The 17,673-nt window shown below is 41.3% G+C and overlaps 2 protein-coding genes across 4 annotated transcripts in view; one reads left to right on the forward strand and one right to left on the reverse strand.

Annotated features, from left to right (window-relative positions):
* The first annotated feature begins 2,870 nt into the window (after positions 1–2,870).
* Positions 2,871–4,861, forward strand: LOC147892264 (membrane metalloprotease ARASP, chloroplastic-like). The gene is made up of 2 exons (XM_087388909.1): positions 2,871–4,235; positions 4,366–4,861. The coding sequence occupies exons 1-2, from the start codon at positions 2,936–2,938 to the stop codon at positions 4,371–4,373; spliced, it is 1,308 nt and encodes a 435-aa protein (XP_087245035.1). The 5' UTR covers positions 2,871–2,935; the 3' UTR covers positions 4,374–4,861.
* Positions 4,862–13,743: 8,882 nt separating this feature from the next.
* LOC147892265 (phosphatidylserine decarboxylase proenzyme 3-like) overlaps positions 13,744–17,673 on the reverse strand; it is a 176,740-nt gene continuing 172,810 nt past the window's right edge. For 2 of the 3 annotated variants that reach the window (XM_087388300.1, XM_087388299.1), the window contains one exon: positions 13,744–14,205. In XM_087388300.1, coding sequence (XP_087244426.1) covers positions 13,942–14,205 — 264 coding nt within the window. In that variant the 3' untranslated portion in view covers positions 13,744–13,941. Of the gene's footprint in view, positions 14,223–17,673 lie in introns of all 3 variants that reach the window. The other variant, XM_087388301.1, reaches the window with a different exon arrangement.

Raw genomic sequence — 17,673 nt, forward strand, 5'->3', positions numbered from 1 at the left:
TTAAAGGAAAGTTCTTGATAATTTACTATTGTTTTCTTATTGCCTACAACAAGCTATCTGTTGATCCAGATTTGAGTTCTAATAGGCTCAACGGTAGCATACCCCATGCACTTCACAATTTGTGAGCATTCTGTCCCTAAAATTGAAACCTTGGGACGTGTATTGCGAGCAGCATTTGATGCCAAGTTTGTATCGCATTAGCTATCAGATAGTAATGTTTTCACCATGGGCAGGGCCAAGAGGTTATGACGTAAAGACTGAGGACCCAAATGCTGAACTCCTATGGAAAGAGTCCTTCTTGAGTGCTTACATGGTGATGGAGAAGAGACATAAGCAACACAACAAGTTTTGACAAGCGATTCCTAGGAACTTGATCATTGTGGCCCCCATCCTTTCAGCAAGTTAGCTCCGATCCATCACAAGGTTACAATGCTATGGAGGCTTTGAATTGCTCTCAAAATTTGACAAGCATAGCACGGGTGAACTTAACCTTCATTGACCACTTCGCCAATCTATTTTCTGGGTCTCTTTTGGTCTCATCACAGGAGTGCCAACGGATTTGCGAAAAAACTGCTCTTGTGCAGCTGCCTTCTACCACAACCAATCCTTTTCTAACCAATCTACCTCAGATGCTAATACTATGGACTTTGCCAAGTTTTAGAAGACTTCAATAGTCCAACCAAGTTTGAGAGTCTTGCCTCCTTAAACGGAAGCACACATACTAGTCCAGTGATTGCAGCATCTGTGGGCACCATTTTGGGACTGGGGTTTCTTTGTTAGGCTTTGTTTTGGTGCTACAGAATCAAGAAGCGAAGAGTTGAGATCATCGAGGATGAGAGGTTTCTTCAATCCCTTGCGATGGCTGCTCTATGAAAGCTTCAACAACTGCGTTGTGTTTGTAATGCTTGGAATGCCATGCTTCCATGGGGTGGCTTGATTGCTAAGATGAAGTTCTGGCAGCATGAGAGGAGGAATACTAGTTTGTGATATACCAATTCATAAGCAGACTGGTAGTGGAAGGAATCACTAGACAGCACCTTCAACCCAAAAGACTTCATGAGAGCCTTGCCAATTCTGGAGTTGAAAACCTCAAAGTGAGAGAGATTGCAACCACTCATGAAAATGAAAATATTAAAGAGCATTAGGGACCTTGATCATCAATTGCCATGTACATATGGCATGGAAAGTAAACAAAGAGCTTCTTTGGATGCAAGGGTGGGGGAAGCATCTTCACTGCTCCTATGAGGCAGTTGAAGATGATAATATCATAGCCATCATCTTCAGCACACACAATTGCACGCATAAGGCCTCATGCATTAGCTATAAGCTTGTAGCAGACATTGTCCTCGGAGATGGCTAGGCCACTACACTCTATGAAAGCTTTATTCAAGATTCGTGCATCTAAAATGGAGAGCACAAATTTCACGCCCACTACATGCTAAGAATATCACAAAAGATTTTATAATCTCCATGCTAGCTCCTGAATCCATGACCCAATTGTAATCTAGGCTTTATTTCTTTATGATCAATACTAAAGTCCTCTCCTTATACCGAGACTCTTTCGCAAATCACTACTAACAACTACATTTTTGAATCAAGTTACATCTACAAACTAATCGAAGTACCAAACAGATGCCATCGTCAACAAGCATTGAACAATCAAGTAACCAAAAAAAAATCAAATCATGTGAGAATAGAAAGGATGCAGTGAAGACTGATATCATTAAATATTCATGTAACATGTCAGCATTTGATCCACTTACGAGACTTCTTTGCGACTCTATTGGACTCTAATATTCGTGATCTTCTCACAAGACTTCTTTGTGACTCTACTGGACTCTACTGGTCGATTCATCAGCCAGACAAAGTATAATTATGGGATCTCATTTATTGAAGACTTACCATCGAAGCGTATGCTCCTTGAGCTTGATGACCTGCAGCAACAATGTGGCCTTTTCTCCGCCTTCAATATAATCACCAAAAGATGACGATAATTTGAATTTCGCTTGGCATGCCACTCGTGATGATTTTAACGGCATTCGACTACGATTATGACTATTGACATTCAGGTAATATGTCGTAATCTTATCCATTCGCGAGACTTATTCTCGATGCTCTCATTCTTTGATGCATGGGGAAGGGCCCATTCCCTCGGATTATAACTCTTTGGGAAAAGAAGCACGCCACCTCCCCGCCCAAACTGTGCGTGGTTATAATAATTATACTTTATATTATCATATGAATATTTCTAATTGCTTGTTCATTCAAAATTCCTTGTTTTCAATGTGAATTCTTACAACATTCCTCTCTTTTGATGCATGTCCTTTGCTTATGAGAGGCATGTTCTTGATAATGAGGGAGCGCTAGTGAATCAACATAGACATCAGAGCAATGAGTTTAAGCCATAATGATGTATAGGTCTCAAGGATAGTGCATTTATGTTGAGGAAGAGAAAAACTTAGGAGTTCATGGGAGCAATGCGTGATTCATAGGTGTTAGATCCCAATTCATTACGTAGATAACAAGGTGAATCGGATTCAAGAGGCTTGCCCAACGAGGAGGAGAGATAGATGACCAAAAAAAGAATGATGCTACAAAAAACAGGCAGAGGTGAGGCTTCCCAACGAGGAGGAGAGATAAATGACCAAAAAAAGAATGATGCTAAAAAAAACAAGCAGACCTGGCATAGAGCCAGTGAGATCACCACAAAATGAAGACGCCGAATAATTACGCAGGAAAAACATTTTTAGTTTTGAAGATTGAAACGTGTTACTTGGCTTGTGTCATGTCTCATGTCCACAATTTTTAAAAAAGAAAGAAATAAGAAAATGGATCGGCAGTATGGTTTGAGGAAACAAGAAACAAGAAGAAATGTGGTTGGGGGGGCTATAGATAATGTTGAGAGAGTGTGGAAGGAAGAGCAGCAAACACGGGAATGGCCGCCACGCTCATATTCACTTCCTCCTCCTCCTCCTCCTCCTCCAACCCTCCTCCTCCTCCACCACTTCCACTTGTGCTGCTTACCACCGCCACCGCCCGCGCCCGCGCCCGCGCCTGCCCCCGCCCTGCTGTTACATCATACTCACCTGTGCGTTGCTCTCTCCAGCGCAACAATGATGAGCCGTTGCCGTTGCCCACTTGTTGCCCGTTTCCACAGTTCCAACCCCTCTCCCTCTCGCTCATCCGTGGTGCTAGCCCAATCCTCCTAGCGCTTCCCGGCCTTGCTGGATTCGACTTCCAAGGGCCTCAATCTGTCCTTGAGGCGCTCGGGGTCTTAGCAGCCATAATCACCGTCCATGAATGTGGGCATTTCCTCGCTGCTTATGTGCAGGGCATTCATATAGCCCAGTTCTCCATTGGGTTCGGCCCTACGCTCTTCAGGATACAAGGTAAGAAAGTCGAGTATTCTCTCAGAGCAGTTCCTCTTGGTGGTTTTGTCGGCTTTCCTGACGAAGACCCGGAGGGCGATTATGCTCCGGACGATCCTGACCTCTTGAAGAACCGACCCATACTGGACCGCCTTCTTGTCACTTCTGCTGGGGTGGCAGCAAACATAGTCTTTGCTTACTTTATTCTTTTCGGCCAAGTGTCGACGACAGGGCTTCTACAGCAAGAGCTACGTCCGGGCGTGGTAGTTCCAGACGTTCTGGCAGCTTCTGTGGCAAATAGGGCTGGAATTCAAGCGGGCGACGTGATTCTCGGAGTTGATGGTACAAGTCTATCATTGGGTGAAAATGCTGTCTTTGACCTTGTTCACTCCATAAAGACGAGTCCCGACAGGCAGCTATCGTTTCTTGTTTCGAGGAAGAATGAACAGCTGGAAATTCAGATTGTTCCTGAAAAAAATTTCGACGGGTCGGGGAAGATTGGTGTCCAGTTGGCTCCCAACTCCAAACCCGTGAAAATGAAAGCTAAAGATCTTGCGCAAGCCACTATTCTCGCCAGCCGTGAATTTGCGCGCCTTTTTGGGACTGTTGTGGACGGTTTGCGGCAGGTCGTTTTCAACTTCGCTCAAACTGCCGACAAGATTTCCGGACCTGTTGCGATCGTGGCAGTAGGGGCTGAGGTGGCACGGACGGACGTAGCTGGACTCTCCCAATTTGCTGCTATAGTTAGTATAAATCTTGCAGTTGTAAATATTTTGCCTCTCCCAGCACTGGATGGTGGATATCTTTTTCTAATTGCTCTGGAGGCTCTGAGAGGAGGCAAGAAGCTACCAAATAATGTAGAGCAAGGTATAATGTCTTCAGGAATTCTACTGCTTCTTGCGCTTGGAACGTTTTTGATGGTCAGAGATGCTCTGAATTTCGGGTTTGTTCAGATCTTGTAAAATGTATAATTTTTACCCAGTGCTTGGCAGCACAGGTTATTGATGCAGCCACATTTCATGCTCGGCGCGTGGAATCACAAATGTTGCCTCAGCAAGCATCGAGGCTCTTACATGTTGATTCATCCACTGCTAAACGTTTTACTGGTTAGACACTTGATCACTCCATTCAGGAAAAAAGCTGATCAAGAGCTTTCACATACAGCTCAAAACTTTGCATGGTGACTGTCCGTCAAGAGCGTGTAGCCATGCACAGCGTGGAAGTTAGTCACTCATTCTAATTTTTATTATATGCTTTCGAAAAATGTCTGTGGGTGTTATCACTGGAGTGCAAGTATGGCTATGGCTTCGATTCATAGAGGGAGTCCTTGTTCCTCTAAATTTGTCCATTACATTAACATGCTACTTCTGTAAGCTTTTCCATATTTGAAGAGGGGTTCTGGGTTACTGTCAGAGGGATACCCCTGCCGTATAGGGTTGTAAGAGCTAACACACATCAAAAAAATAAGAGAGCCAATACTTTCTTTTATCAAGTGTTATTGTAGGGCGAGTGTCTTTCTAAATATGGAATGTTCAGCTTATTAGCTGATGTCATGCTAGCTAGTCCCTGCTATGTGATGGAGTTTATGGTTTTCAACCTTGTGACTATACGAGCTTGAAACTGCACATGAGTTTGGGCATGTTCTTGGATTTCATCTAGATATATGCTCCCGCGTATGAGCTAACATGTGAATTTCACCGGCTTGCTGATATTGCAATAAGTTCTATCTTAAGTGGTGTGCTGCCCTATGAGCTAGATTGTCTAAGCTTTTTGTCCTACAGTTCTCTTTTATATATTGTCAAATGATGTGTTTGGGATCTGGTTCCAGCATACTGTCTTGGTACGCTCTTTAAAAAAGTGAGACAAGCTGGATGGAAGAGGTCTCCTTCCCTTTTGCTTAGTCATTTGGTTATGTGACCCTTCACACGTACATTCTCAACCACGTGATGAGTGGACAGAGAAGTTTAACAAAAAACCCAAGGAAACATGCCGACAATGTTCTTGGCATGTGATGATCCTGCAAGGTCACCCTAATGTCAGAAATGCAGACATGGCTCTTGTTGTTTCGATGGCGCATCTATGTCAGCCTGACCATGTAAATTTGCATGGTCTTGTCAACACACCTCAAACCTGGAAAAATAATTGGCTCGATACTGTCAACAGGACAGAGTCGAGCTACTACTTTGCAGTAGTTGTCCAAGTCCTGTGAGCACAGAGAGGAAGTAAAAGTGATAAGTATATGATGATTTAATACTAATACATTGCCAACAGGTCTGGCTGATTCTATTTTATTTGATAACCAGTACAGGGCAATAAACTTTTTTTTTGGACCATTTTCCCAGATTCATCTAAGTATATATTCTTCTTTGGCGTGAAGAAAATCAATTGTCATAACAATATCTTGTAGTGCAGTAGAGACTCTTGTACAATGAAGGCAGCTTGTAATGTGAAACAAAAGTATTTCCGAGTACTGAACTTTGTAGTGTCCTCTTCTGGAGACCCTTGTTGCCTCTCTCTCTCTCTCTCTCTCTCTCTCTCTCTCTCTCTCTCTCTCTCTCTTGAAGCACTGATTCATTAAGCGCTGCCTTTCATCTGTATACATACAACCTTTTAATCATGTGGGTCTGGTGGCAGACGTGTACACACACTCTCTCTCATTTTTATTCATTGTTCCAAGAGGGTAGGAATGTTGGAAAGGTCACCTCCCCATCTGTAAGCCCCCATATGAGGAGAGCATGGGGGAGGGAGACCTAGGGCAGTGCCCAACAGGAAAAGAGAGAAAGGGGATGCCACATAGACAGCATCATGGCTGGTATGTGGGCAGCACATCTAGGACTGTTAAGGGCAGGACACAGGGCCAGGAAAGTACGGAGCAGAAGCAAGACAGTCTGGGACAGATTGCGGAGGATCTAGGACATGGAGGCGCACTGTTTGCAGAGGCGCAGACATGGCAGGGAGTGCAGGCTCAGATCTGCAGCAAGGAATGTGACTGTCAGTGGGCAGGTGGCAGGCCTTTTATAGGCTGCATATTTGCCTTGAATGGAGGGCCAAAAGCCCTGGAAGTTTGGGCCATAAAAGGCCTGACTTGTGAGCCCTTTAAGGGCGGTTTTTACAGACTGGGTCGGTTTTTTGTACAGACTCAGTCGGTTTTTGTACAGACTAAGTCGGTTGGCTGGCCAGGCCCTTGAGGGCTATATAAGGAGACCATTCAGGTCTCATTTCAGCATCATCTGGAGCAGCAATTCCACCAGCAGAAGGAGCAGCAGCAAGGCTATCTTTGGGCCTACAGTCAGGAGGAGAGAGTAGTACCTTGTGCTGCAGACTTAGCTTGCAGGAAGCTGCCCACCTAGACTGGTTTCCAGACAGCAAGGTGGAGAAGATCATTCTAGACGGAAAGTCTACTCACGCTCGAGGTGGAGCACGCGGACTCTAGTCTAGAGATAGCTAGCAGATAGGAGGAGGACTTTTGTGGTAAGATCAGAGGACCACACCATTGGTGGGACTCTGGATCTGTCTCTTTTGTATTGTGTCCATAGTTGTGGACGGAAATATATTATTTGGTGGTTTCTCTATCTGGTTTGGTTCATTGTCTATTGATGAGTCTGCACACCTATTGAATGCACATAAGTAAAGAAGTTTGTGATTCCACACCCACACCGCACACTGTGTGAGCTCCTGGGCATTATTTCCGCTGCGTGTACCCTCTGTTGGGTATTTTCTAACAAGGAAGTTATTGTGTAAAAGGGTGGGAAAGAAGAGAGGTGGAGAGAGATTCTTCATTTCATCCGATGTCTTGACGGTGTTATCAAGCTTGATAAGGTAACAGGTTTAATACGGTGCCGTTGTATATGGTATCCATGAAGGCCTTTTTGTCACTACCCACAGAAACAGGTCTTTGAAGACGGCTTCTGGGCCCCAAGATGTCATGTTTGTACCCTGTCGAAGGACAAGAGCAGCATTTATCTGAGAGAGACAGAGAGAGAGAGAGAGATGCTAAGATGAGCAGCAACGCTTTTTCTGAAGGCTTTTATTGAGATCCAAATCCCACAGCAACTCCCTTTCTGAAGGTTTTTATTGAGATCCAAATCCCACAGTTTTTATGTGGGATATCAAGAGCCATAAGTCGAACAATACAGAGCCGGACAGTTAGTTTTCGTCCAATGATTATCACCGAACTTGTTGTACTGTCGTCCGTTCATCTGAAGCAGCTTGCACGACGGAGTCTGCTTCAAAAAGAATGAGGTACTGGCTCCAGCGATCAATTCAAAACACTCAAGTCTCATAACATTACATCAAGATGATATATATCAGTCTCCTGGAGTACGATTGTCCTCTGAATCGCGTAGGGGACGTAACTTTCCATCAAGCTAGGTTAGTTTATTATAACCAATCTTTGCCTAATAGGTCTGTCACGACATCGCTTTGCAAATTGATCACTTTTGGAATGATGATCAACAACCAAGTCCGAGATTTACTCGGCTAGGAGGGGTGAGGAGGAAAAATTAGTAACAACACAGACACATGGGTGAGCATAGATTCTTTGAAACCAACGTCCATTGTAAAATAGGGCTTATTTTCACAAACTATATACTTACTTACCTCAAGATACAACTTATCCTTATTACTCCTCCTTAATGGGAAATCTCCTTATTTTGAGTTCAATTAAGAGTTTATTTGTGTTTCTGTCTACGACATTTTTTCACTATCACAATTTTGCAACGTGATTTTACCTAGTAGTACTCTTTAGTTGACGATATTATGTGCTTTGTTCTATAGAAAAATACCAAAATATTTACAAATGCTTTGTCGATTGATTATCATAGTCTATTGTTATAGTACGGGTTTAATAAATCTTCTTAACAATATCCTCTCACATGCGCATGTGATTAAAGATTTATACTTTGCTTCTTTAAAGTTTTTTTTTTTTTTTTTGGGGTGCCCTTTGACAAGGAAAGATGATGCATTTTGATGTCTTACATCATCATTATCAAATGTCCATGCAATGTTGTTGGACTTTATCTATAATCAATTCCAACTTGTGATGCATTTATTGTTGCATTCGCATGTGATTGCTTTATTTCTACATGATGTATTGGTTGGATAACATGGGTCTAGTTTGGTGCTAGGCATTTTATTCTTCTAATTATTTGCGTATATATTTCATTCACTATTATTTCTCTTCTACCTTTTTAAGTTTAAAGTTATGTTCAATTCGTATAATGCTATCTTGCATTCTTGCATATGAGACTTTTTAGTAAAGCATCAACATATTATGTTCAGTGTTAACTCATTATTTCTTAAGTTAAATTATCAAGGTTTAATCTTCAATATTTCTTTTTGAAAATCAATATTTCTTTCCTTAGGTATTATCGTAACAATCTTAGCGTGGAAATATTGTAATGCTATTATCATATCATCCCCATCAACTTTGTAGTGAGATGTGTTGTTTACATACTTAAGGTATTTGAAGTTACAAAATACTCGCCAACTTTGTTATACCAACTCTTGAATGCTTGTTTCAGTCTATATTTTTCAATCTACAAACTGGCTTTCTTTTGCTCTTCCAATGGAAGCAACCTTATGGTTGTTTCATGTAGAGTTCTTTATCTACATTTCCCTTAGCTCCTATCAAAGATAGTCATACTGACCACACATTCTTGGTGGAGGAAGAACCAAATTTGGATGAGCTAATGGATAGTTTTTTGGCTATGGATTGATTTTGGTGTCCAAAAACAATTAGGACAAGTACTTTTCTCCTAACTTTTCAAGGGGTTACCATGGGCTTCCAAATATGGATTGAGGTGTTCACAAATTGGATAATCCACTTGATATGATGTATCCAAGAATAAAAAATGTGAATGATTTGAATATAGCTTTGACATTTGTTGATAAGGCCAATGACATAGATTTGATGTCACGTTTAGGAGCTTGAGCATTAGATGAATGGACTTAAAAGAGAAGAATTGACCTCTACACAAGAGAGAAGGTTAGGGTTTCCCCTAGTGTAAACTCAAATTCGATGCATTGGTTCAGAAAGCGTTCCACAATTGGAATGCAACAAGTGCTTTATAAAACAATTCCACGTCAATTTGCAAAGGGATTCCAAATTAGAATCCACGAGTGCTTTATTGAGTAAGGATGCCTTTTGGTCTTGAATCTCGATGCCAAAAATTGGAGCAATGGAAGGGAGTTAGTGGCCAAATGAATATAATATCTAACTTCCGTTTGAACATAACATGCAAAAACTCTTAAAGGGGCACGCCATATTTAGAGTAAAAAGGTCAATTGGGCTTGCAAGGGAATGGAGTCCTAGGACAATGTGTCTGTGGAGATTATATCCTTCATACCGAAGTTGTTTTGACTAGGTGTATGGTCGTGTCAAATCATGCCCATAGATGCTCATACCTTTCTGTATGGATCATGCTCTCTCTCATAACCTTAACTCATGCAATAGATGCCCCTAGATCCTCATACTCTTCTTGTATGGATCACACTTGCTCTTGCAATTAATTGCTCTTGTATAATTCTCGGTGTCATAAGAGAATACCCTTTCTATTACATGGTTGCGTAGAGATAGATGATGGGGGGGGGGGCATGTACACAAGGGGGATGAGGGAAGGGGGGGGGGGGTGCGCATGCGCACAATTGTCCCTATTAGACGATGCTTTGTCAAACCAATCCATGCATGTGTGTAGCACATACATTCGCGCCAGCTTCATGTGTTGTAGGTCCATCGACTTTGGTTGGTTGTACCTTATTCAACCCCCTATTTACAATCCGTTCTAAACATTAAAAATGATGTGTTTCTAACATAGCATAACTTTTGGACATCTTTTTGTTACATGAAAATGTACTGGGAATGCTTTGTCTCTACACCTAATAAATTTTATACTTTCAAGTTGAGTTTTAGGGGAATAAAATTTTTAGCATCCACATTTGGTTCCTATGTTTCAAGGCACAATGAATGTTTCTCCTCATCTTCTTAGACTTTCTCTATTACCATTGTGCAATGCCTTACAATGTACCATAGATTTACATGAGACATGAGAAAATACGTAGCTATTGGGACACTTATGGAAGGCATGAGAAAATTACACAATTATTGGGACACTTATGGAAGTCATGAGAAATTTACCCATCCTTTGGAACGCTTATGCAATATGTAAAAGATGTAGTAATTTAAATATTTAGAACTTTAAAAATAAATATTAAAGAACATACCCATGTCCAATTTTTAACACAACTTAAGAAAATAACAATTTAAATAAAGAAAACAAATAAATTCAAGAACATAAATAACAACAAGACATTTAGAGAGTTTAAATAAATGTTTTAAGTAACTTTTAAATTTAAAATTGCAATTATCTAAATATAGAGATTTTGAATTGAAAAAGACACGCTAGACTACAAACGGAATTGACCCAAATCTTGGCATAGTATAAGCCATAGTACAAAGCTCGAATGTAGTTCAAGGTACACATGAGAGCGCTAAGTCGAGCTCATGCCTACTCTGCCCTTGATATTTGGTAGCACCTTTTGCCTTGTTTTCCCTTAACAATCATGGAGCCCTTTGGCTCCAACATGTTATTAAAGACAAAAGGGCTAAACATGTGGTAGCAAATCATCAGTTACAACTTCTTGACTCAAAGGATTTATCAGCGTCGATTGAAATCCATAGAACCATGTCACATGGTTGAATGTGCTCTAGTGACAATGCATGTGGTGGGGTTGACAATGATGATTGTTGATGAGTAGCATTCTTAGTTGAGGGTGATTTTTGTAAGTTCTTTATGGTGATTTTTTAGGCTTCAAGCAAAATTTTCGTGAGCTTTTAGGGTTCAATAGGAATTTTTGTGAGATTTCAGCCCTAAAAGCTCACAAAAAATTTCAAAAAGAGCCCTAAAAGCTCACCTAAATATTGGTTCCCTTCATTGGTTTGACCACACTTCCTCGTACAAAAGCTCAAAGGTGTATCAACCATGAAGATGTGTAACCATTGCGTAGAGTATGATATGTTGAGAATTTTGGCTATTCATAACATTCCAGATTCTAAATTTCTTTAAGGATCCAAAGTTAAGGTGATTTGCATTTCAAGAGCCCACTTTTGAAGCCCATTTTTGATGTGCTCTAGTTCATATCAAGATAACTGATCACAGATACAATACTCACTCAAAGAAAACTTAGGCAGAGAGAGAATATATTCATCCACGATTAAGATAACCTTAAAGCAACTACGTTTTATCATTCACTTGGTACCAACATTTGACAAATGCATGCCAACCCTCCTCATTTCTCCTTTTCAAATTTCACAAAAGCACGTTCTCATGGCCTAGATTGTCTGCAAAGAGCTAAAGTAATGCCTTCACCCGTTTGGTTGATGAGGCTGATAGTATTGTCTGCAAAGAGTTAAAAGTAATGCCTTCACCGGTTTGGTTGATGAGGCATCGAATATAGACCTGGGCCTGAAATACTAGTGTCCTAAGTTTGGTGTGAGGCACATTGGGGAGATGGCCCTTCATTATGATGATAGTACAAAGGCAATACTTTTTGGAATATTTTTGTGTACCCCCTATCAGGATTGTTTCTAGCATGTGTCCTAGACATTGAAAGAAAGAATGCTCAGAATTGAAGATGCTTAAGTTCGAGGTGACAAAAAGGATGGATCTACCAACCAACTAGTATAGGATCTGGAGAGACTCCAATAGCGAAGAGAGCAAACAAGGGGAAAGGAAGTGCAAATAACGTGAAGATGACTCTGGCCCTTCAAATGAGGCAAGGTCTTCAAAAAGACCAATAGAGACAATTAAACATCGACGACAATGCTGAATCCCCACCCCCTCTTGTGGTACAAAAGAAGTGATGACTCTATTATCTATCATAAAAAATCATCAGTGGAAACACATGCCTTTCTACCATTTCCGGGACTAGTGCTACCATGTCCTAAGCCAATGCCACCACCTCCTGGGCTAGTACCCAAGTAATACAAGCAAGAGTCCCACATTCTATTGGTCCTCTAGCAACATCAACGTCCACATGTAGAGGTGTGGGAACATCAAGAAGTCCTTTCAAAGAAATACATGATGAAGATTAAAATAACTTAGAGGAAGAAGGAAACATCAATGTCACCTTTACTTTTTTTGATCACATGGATATGCTCAGGGAGGGACAAGCCACTTCACAGGAGTATGATCATAACATTAGAGTCCTTGGGATTAGGGAAGCCCGATTAATCAAATGAGCCAAGGCATTTGAGGGAGGCTTCCAAGGATACCTCAACCAGCAGAGATTAACTTAGAAGGCAATAGAGCTTGTACAAAAGGCCACAAGGCGTGCTATAGTGATGTCAAGCCATCATGCTTATTTACAATAGGAGCAATTAAAATCGTAGGTAGCCAAAGAATGACGTTGGGAGTGTCTCTACAGATAATGTTGAAGCTTGAGAGAGTGGATTGAGAAAGGATAATTCGAGACCAAAGAACTGCTACGCTCGAGGAGCAAAAAATAGCTATTAAAGAAAATGCAAAGCTAAAATAGGCGTTGGCACATTTTGAGAGGTGCAATTGCAATTCTGAAGAACTGCAGATTGAATTATAAAGCCCTCAAAGATTCACAATTTGCCCAAGTCATGCTTACTAACGAGTGAAGAAGGATGAGCGCTCCTCTGGAATGAACGTCTAGACAATTGTATGATTTTAGTTGATAGACTTGTCAAGATTCGTGTGATAGAATTAACAATTGTATGATTTCGTATAATAGACTTGTCAAGGTCCTCTCGAGTTGCCTCTACAAGCTTCCTCGAGCTTTCTTCCTCTTAAAGCCTCGTCTCGACCATTCTATTTTCTGCTTCTTCCTCACACTTGTAGTCTCTTAAAGTATGCATTTACGTGCCAATTACCTCTTTATTACCTTACCTGCAATTGCTGTCAACCAACTTGTGATTGCTGTTAGTTGGTTTCTTTCTAGCCATTGCATGCTCTCTTTTGATTGCCTTATGAAGACTTTATGAAGGCCAAAGAAACTCAGTTTTGCCACATGAAGACCTCTGCATGGGCTTGTCTTGGTGCATCATGAGTGCAATCCCCTATATATATATATATATATATATATATATATATAGAGAGAGAGAGAGAGAGAGAGAGAGAGAGAGAGAGATTCATTTGCCTTGATTATACGCGCATTTGTCTCTTTGTTCATATATATATATTTATATGCTCTTATTAACAATTACTTGTTTAAATATTTATTTCTTTGTAATTTTTGTACACACACATGCATGCATGTACTTATGATGTGTAGATGCCTTAAGAATTTTTAAATGATTGATTTCAAGATCTTTGGAACTCGTAAATTTTAGGTAGGAAACGAAAGATGCGAGTATAAGGATGGTTGCATGTCTTATTAAGGTGAGCTCTAGTACAATCATTTCTTGTTTCACAAACAATATCAAACAACAATAAATCCGCACTATTACTCAAGTATTCTTGTAGAAGACATCTCCTACCGAAGATGTGCAGAAAGCTTGGTGCAAGATAATGCCATCCATTCCTATTGTTAATAAACAAATTAGATCACTTCAACTTAAAATTTCATCTTCATTTTCATCTGCATCCCCAAGCCTGGTCCCTCTTGCATTGAAGCTTTGTGATGCCTTGATTCCTTTTTTGGCCACTTCATTGTCCAAAGCAAGGACACTATTCCTAATTGTAGGCCTTTGTGTTGAGGCAATATCCTCTATAGACATCCCACCTGAGATGCCGAGACTCATCCCCATAAAAACTAGAGTCTCGAGTGACCGTTCACTATTTGCAATCAAATCCTCGTCAAAACTTATAGCATCCTGCACCAAAAGCACAACTACCACATGTAAACAATTTTGAGATGTATGATCTAAATAGCTGATGGATGGGAACAGACAAAGCAAAGAAAATATGATTAAGTATGTCGTCCTAAGTATGTTGTCAACATCACTCTTACTAGGGTTGAGCTATGCTGTGCACACCAGGTACTCTTGTCTGTGCTTTATTGATTTCTAATTTCTATAGAATCCTGTAGTTAAAGAACAAATTCACAACATTAATAAATTCATTTGCTGTGTCTAATTCTGTCAGTGATGTCTCTATATGCACACTTAAAATTCATCTTCAAAAAGTCAGAGCCTGTGATGCGAGCAATAATTGCAACCAATCTTGACAAGATAGAAACGTAATTGATCTTGTTGGCAAAAACATGTAGACTTATAATCGTTTTGAGCTCTTCATCACCATAAGCAAGGCAAATGCAAGATACACAGTACAAGGGCTCTGCATGGTATGCATAGCCTCAGGTTGGATTGGAAGCTTAGAGAATACCTATTGAGTGGTACCACTTCAGTGGAGACAAGCTTGTCTACAAAGTCACCACATAATTGAGTCTCATTTAGCAAGAGCCTGGGTAGCTTGATAATTGATCGTCCTCACAAGGAGATTGAGGCTTTTTGAGCTTCAAGGAGCAGACCAAGATGCTAGGTCTTCCCTTCAAAGCTGGTTGAGAGCGGGACATAAAAGGGAACCAGACCCACCATTCGCTACATCTATGCAATCACCAAAGGCAGTGATTGCGTTTAGAAATGTCCGGACCTCTTCTTCATGACGTTTTAATCATGTGGTCCTTTTGCTAACACTATCTAGGTTCAAAGTGAGAAGTGGAACCAAGGTCTGTTAGGCAATTGAGAAAAGACTGAAAGGAAGAGAAGGGGGGGGGGGGGGGGGGGGGGGGGGGCGGCTTGACACTGGAATCTATGGCCGCGAGCATGTCCATTGTCGTTATTTTCTTTAACATCAAATAGGGCCAGCAAATAATTTTAATAGCTGGAGGCTAGGTAAATTCATCGCAGACCTAGAAAACTCTATATTGGCACTTTAACATCCATCACTCTCTAGAAATGCCAAGTAAACTTAGCATCTCTGTCAATGACTATTTTAGCTAGTAAGCCATACAGGGTTGAAATATTCTATCTTGTAGGAATCAGGCATGACATTTTGGTGAGTCAATCCACGATCACCCAAATTGCATCATGCTTTGAGAGGTCCATGGTAAATCCTACCAGAAAATCCATGGAAATACATTCATGTATCTCCAAAGAATGCAACACGCCACCACGTCTTATATACTCCGCCTTTTGTCTTCTCTTCTTAGGGTGTTGAAGCGGCGTCATGAATTTGGACATATCCTAAGCGCACTAACCTAAGACATATGGATACAGACATATCCTAAATGCACTAACCTACGACCCTAAAGTGCACACAATGCGAATGAGTACAGAGTTGCAAGTAATAATACCCATAATTCCAAATTGGGACACTTATTTTTAGGAACCTTTTGGCCTTACATGCATGTAATTTTACTAAACAAGTTAAGGCTTGAGTTTTCTATCTTCTTTGACCACATTCCCTTTAATAGTTACTGAAAATGGCTCGGTTGGTGAACATGAGAGTGATGGACATTGTGAAGAATCCGAGATTGTGTGATGTAGGAGATTGCTAAGGATTGCATGCTATGTCCCTGAAGGAGTAACATGAGGCCAGTGATAATGAAAGTTACTGAGAGTGATGTGAGGCCACTGATAATGAAAGATAGACAGAAAATATGGGCATAAAACTAAGCTATCTGTGGGGCATTGATTGCAGCCCGCTTCTTTGTGTCCCGACTTATTGTACATGATAACCTTGGAGTAAGAAAAAACCTCCCCTGCGGCGAAGCCTATCTATGCTACATTTATCCTTGGTAGAACAATAGATCATCTAGACTCTTGATTTTCCATCTATGATAATCTTGTAGCTGCTCATGACTGGACGCTCATGACTGGACAACTCATCACATACAAGATCATTAGATGACTGCTAGTGAAGAATACTCATTTGAACATGTTGTCTGCTGCAGCTTGTGGCTAAAAAAATTCTTAGGTGCATAGTCATCATGAGTTGGTTGCCATCACATAGTGCTGGTTGCCTAGCCAAAGGCACATATGCTCATTAACCTTTTTTGTGGGAGATGCTATTTCTTTTCCAACATTGGTTAACTGATTTGCATTCATGTAATTGTCTGGGACTGCATATACTTGCTGCTGTCCTCCTTGATCCACCACCTTTTTGCATTCAATCTCACAGTGCCCCATTCTCCCAGAATAGTGAAACTTAATATCATTTTCATCCCAATCAACTTGTGGTATCTCCTTCTAGAGACATGTGAATTTTCCCACTTGTGTGTACCCCTCTTCATCATCGAGGTAGCTAATGCAATCCTCTGGTATCCCTCCAATGCGTCGTATTTTCATATTATGTGCTATAGCTTCTTGCTCTTTGACTTCTGCATAAAGGTCTACTTTATTGATTTTGTTGCTGGCCATGATGGCCATCTATATCTCCACTTTGTAATACTTCTGCAATGGTTTCCTTCTTTCCATTATTCTCAATGTCCTTCACCTTTCTTTCATGGGCTGCAAGCTGGAGCCTAAGCTCTCTTAACTTCCTGCTGTTGAAAATATATCTGTTTCTGTGGGTCTGAGCCGATCCTTTGACTGTAGAAAAATGTGTAGGGGATGGGTGTTGCTGCGATATCAGAGTAGGAGGGTTTACTGATAGGGGTTGTGACAAAGGTCTTCACCTTCGGGAACTCCTTCAGGAACTGCATGACGGCTTGGAGAGAGAGAGAGAGAGAGAGAGAGAGAGAGAGAGAGAGAGCAGCTATGGCATTTCTCTGCTGCCAGCCCGTCTAGGGTGGTTCCCCCTGCCTTTGCTTCCCCTCTGGGGTGCCCTGACCCACCCGGGATCTACCCACGGATTCTGTCTACAGATCTGTGTCGCCTTTTGGTCTTATCTGCTGCCCCGGTCTTAGCCTTTCACCTTCCCTCCTTTGACTATGTGAATTACCTTTCTTTTGGGAGCTTTTCCTCTGCTATCTATAAGTCCGTCTTTTCTTGCTTGCAGCTCTACCAATTCTCATCCCTTTGGGCCTCTTCCATTGCTGTGCCTACCTCAGTTTTATAGGGCCTTTCTTTCCCCCTGGTAATATACACCTTATCTCATGTCATAGCTCAGCTTTCTAGGGATTCCAGGTTGATGTAGTAGTTACCAGGGAATGGCGTTCCAGCCTCTGGAACGTCTAGAACACCGTTCCAGGAAGGATAGACCCAGGGAACGTCTGGAACGTGTCCAGAATGTCCGTTGGGAACATGTTACCAGCGAACACCATTCCCGCGGACATGTTGCCAGCTAACACTGTTCCCGCGTTCCCGGAACGTGTTCCAGCTTGCGTTCCAACGCTAAAC

The sequence above is a fragment of the Dipteris shenzhenensis genome, chromosome 17 (genome assembly GCF_047967505.1).
Source record: "Dipteris shenzhenensis isolate YYH24624 ecotype China chromosome 17, Dip_SZ_1.0, whole genome shotgun sequence".
Taxonomy (NCBI): domain Eukaryota; kingdom Viridiplantae; phylum Streptophyta; class Polypodiopsida; order Gleicheniales; family Dipteridaceae; genus Dipteris; species Dipteris shenzhenensis.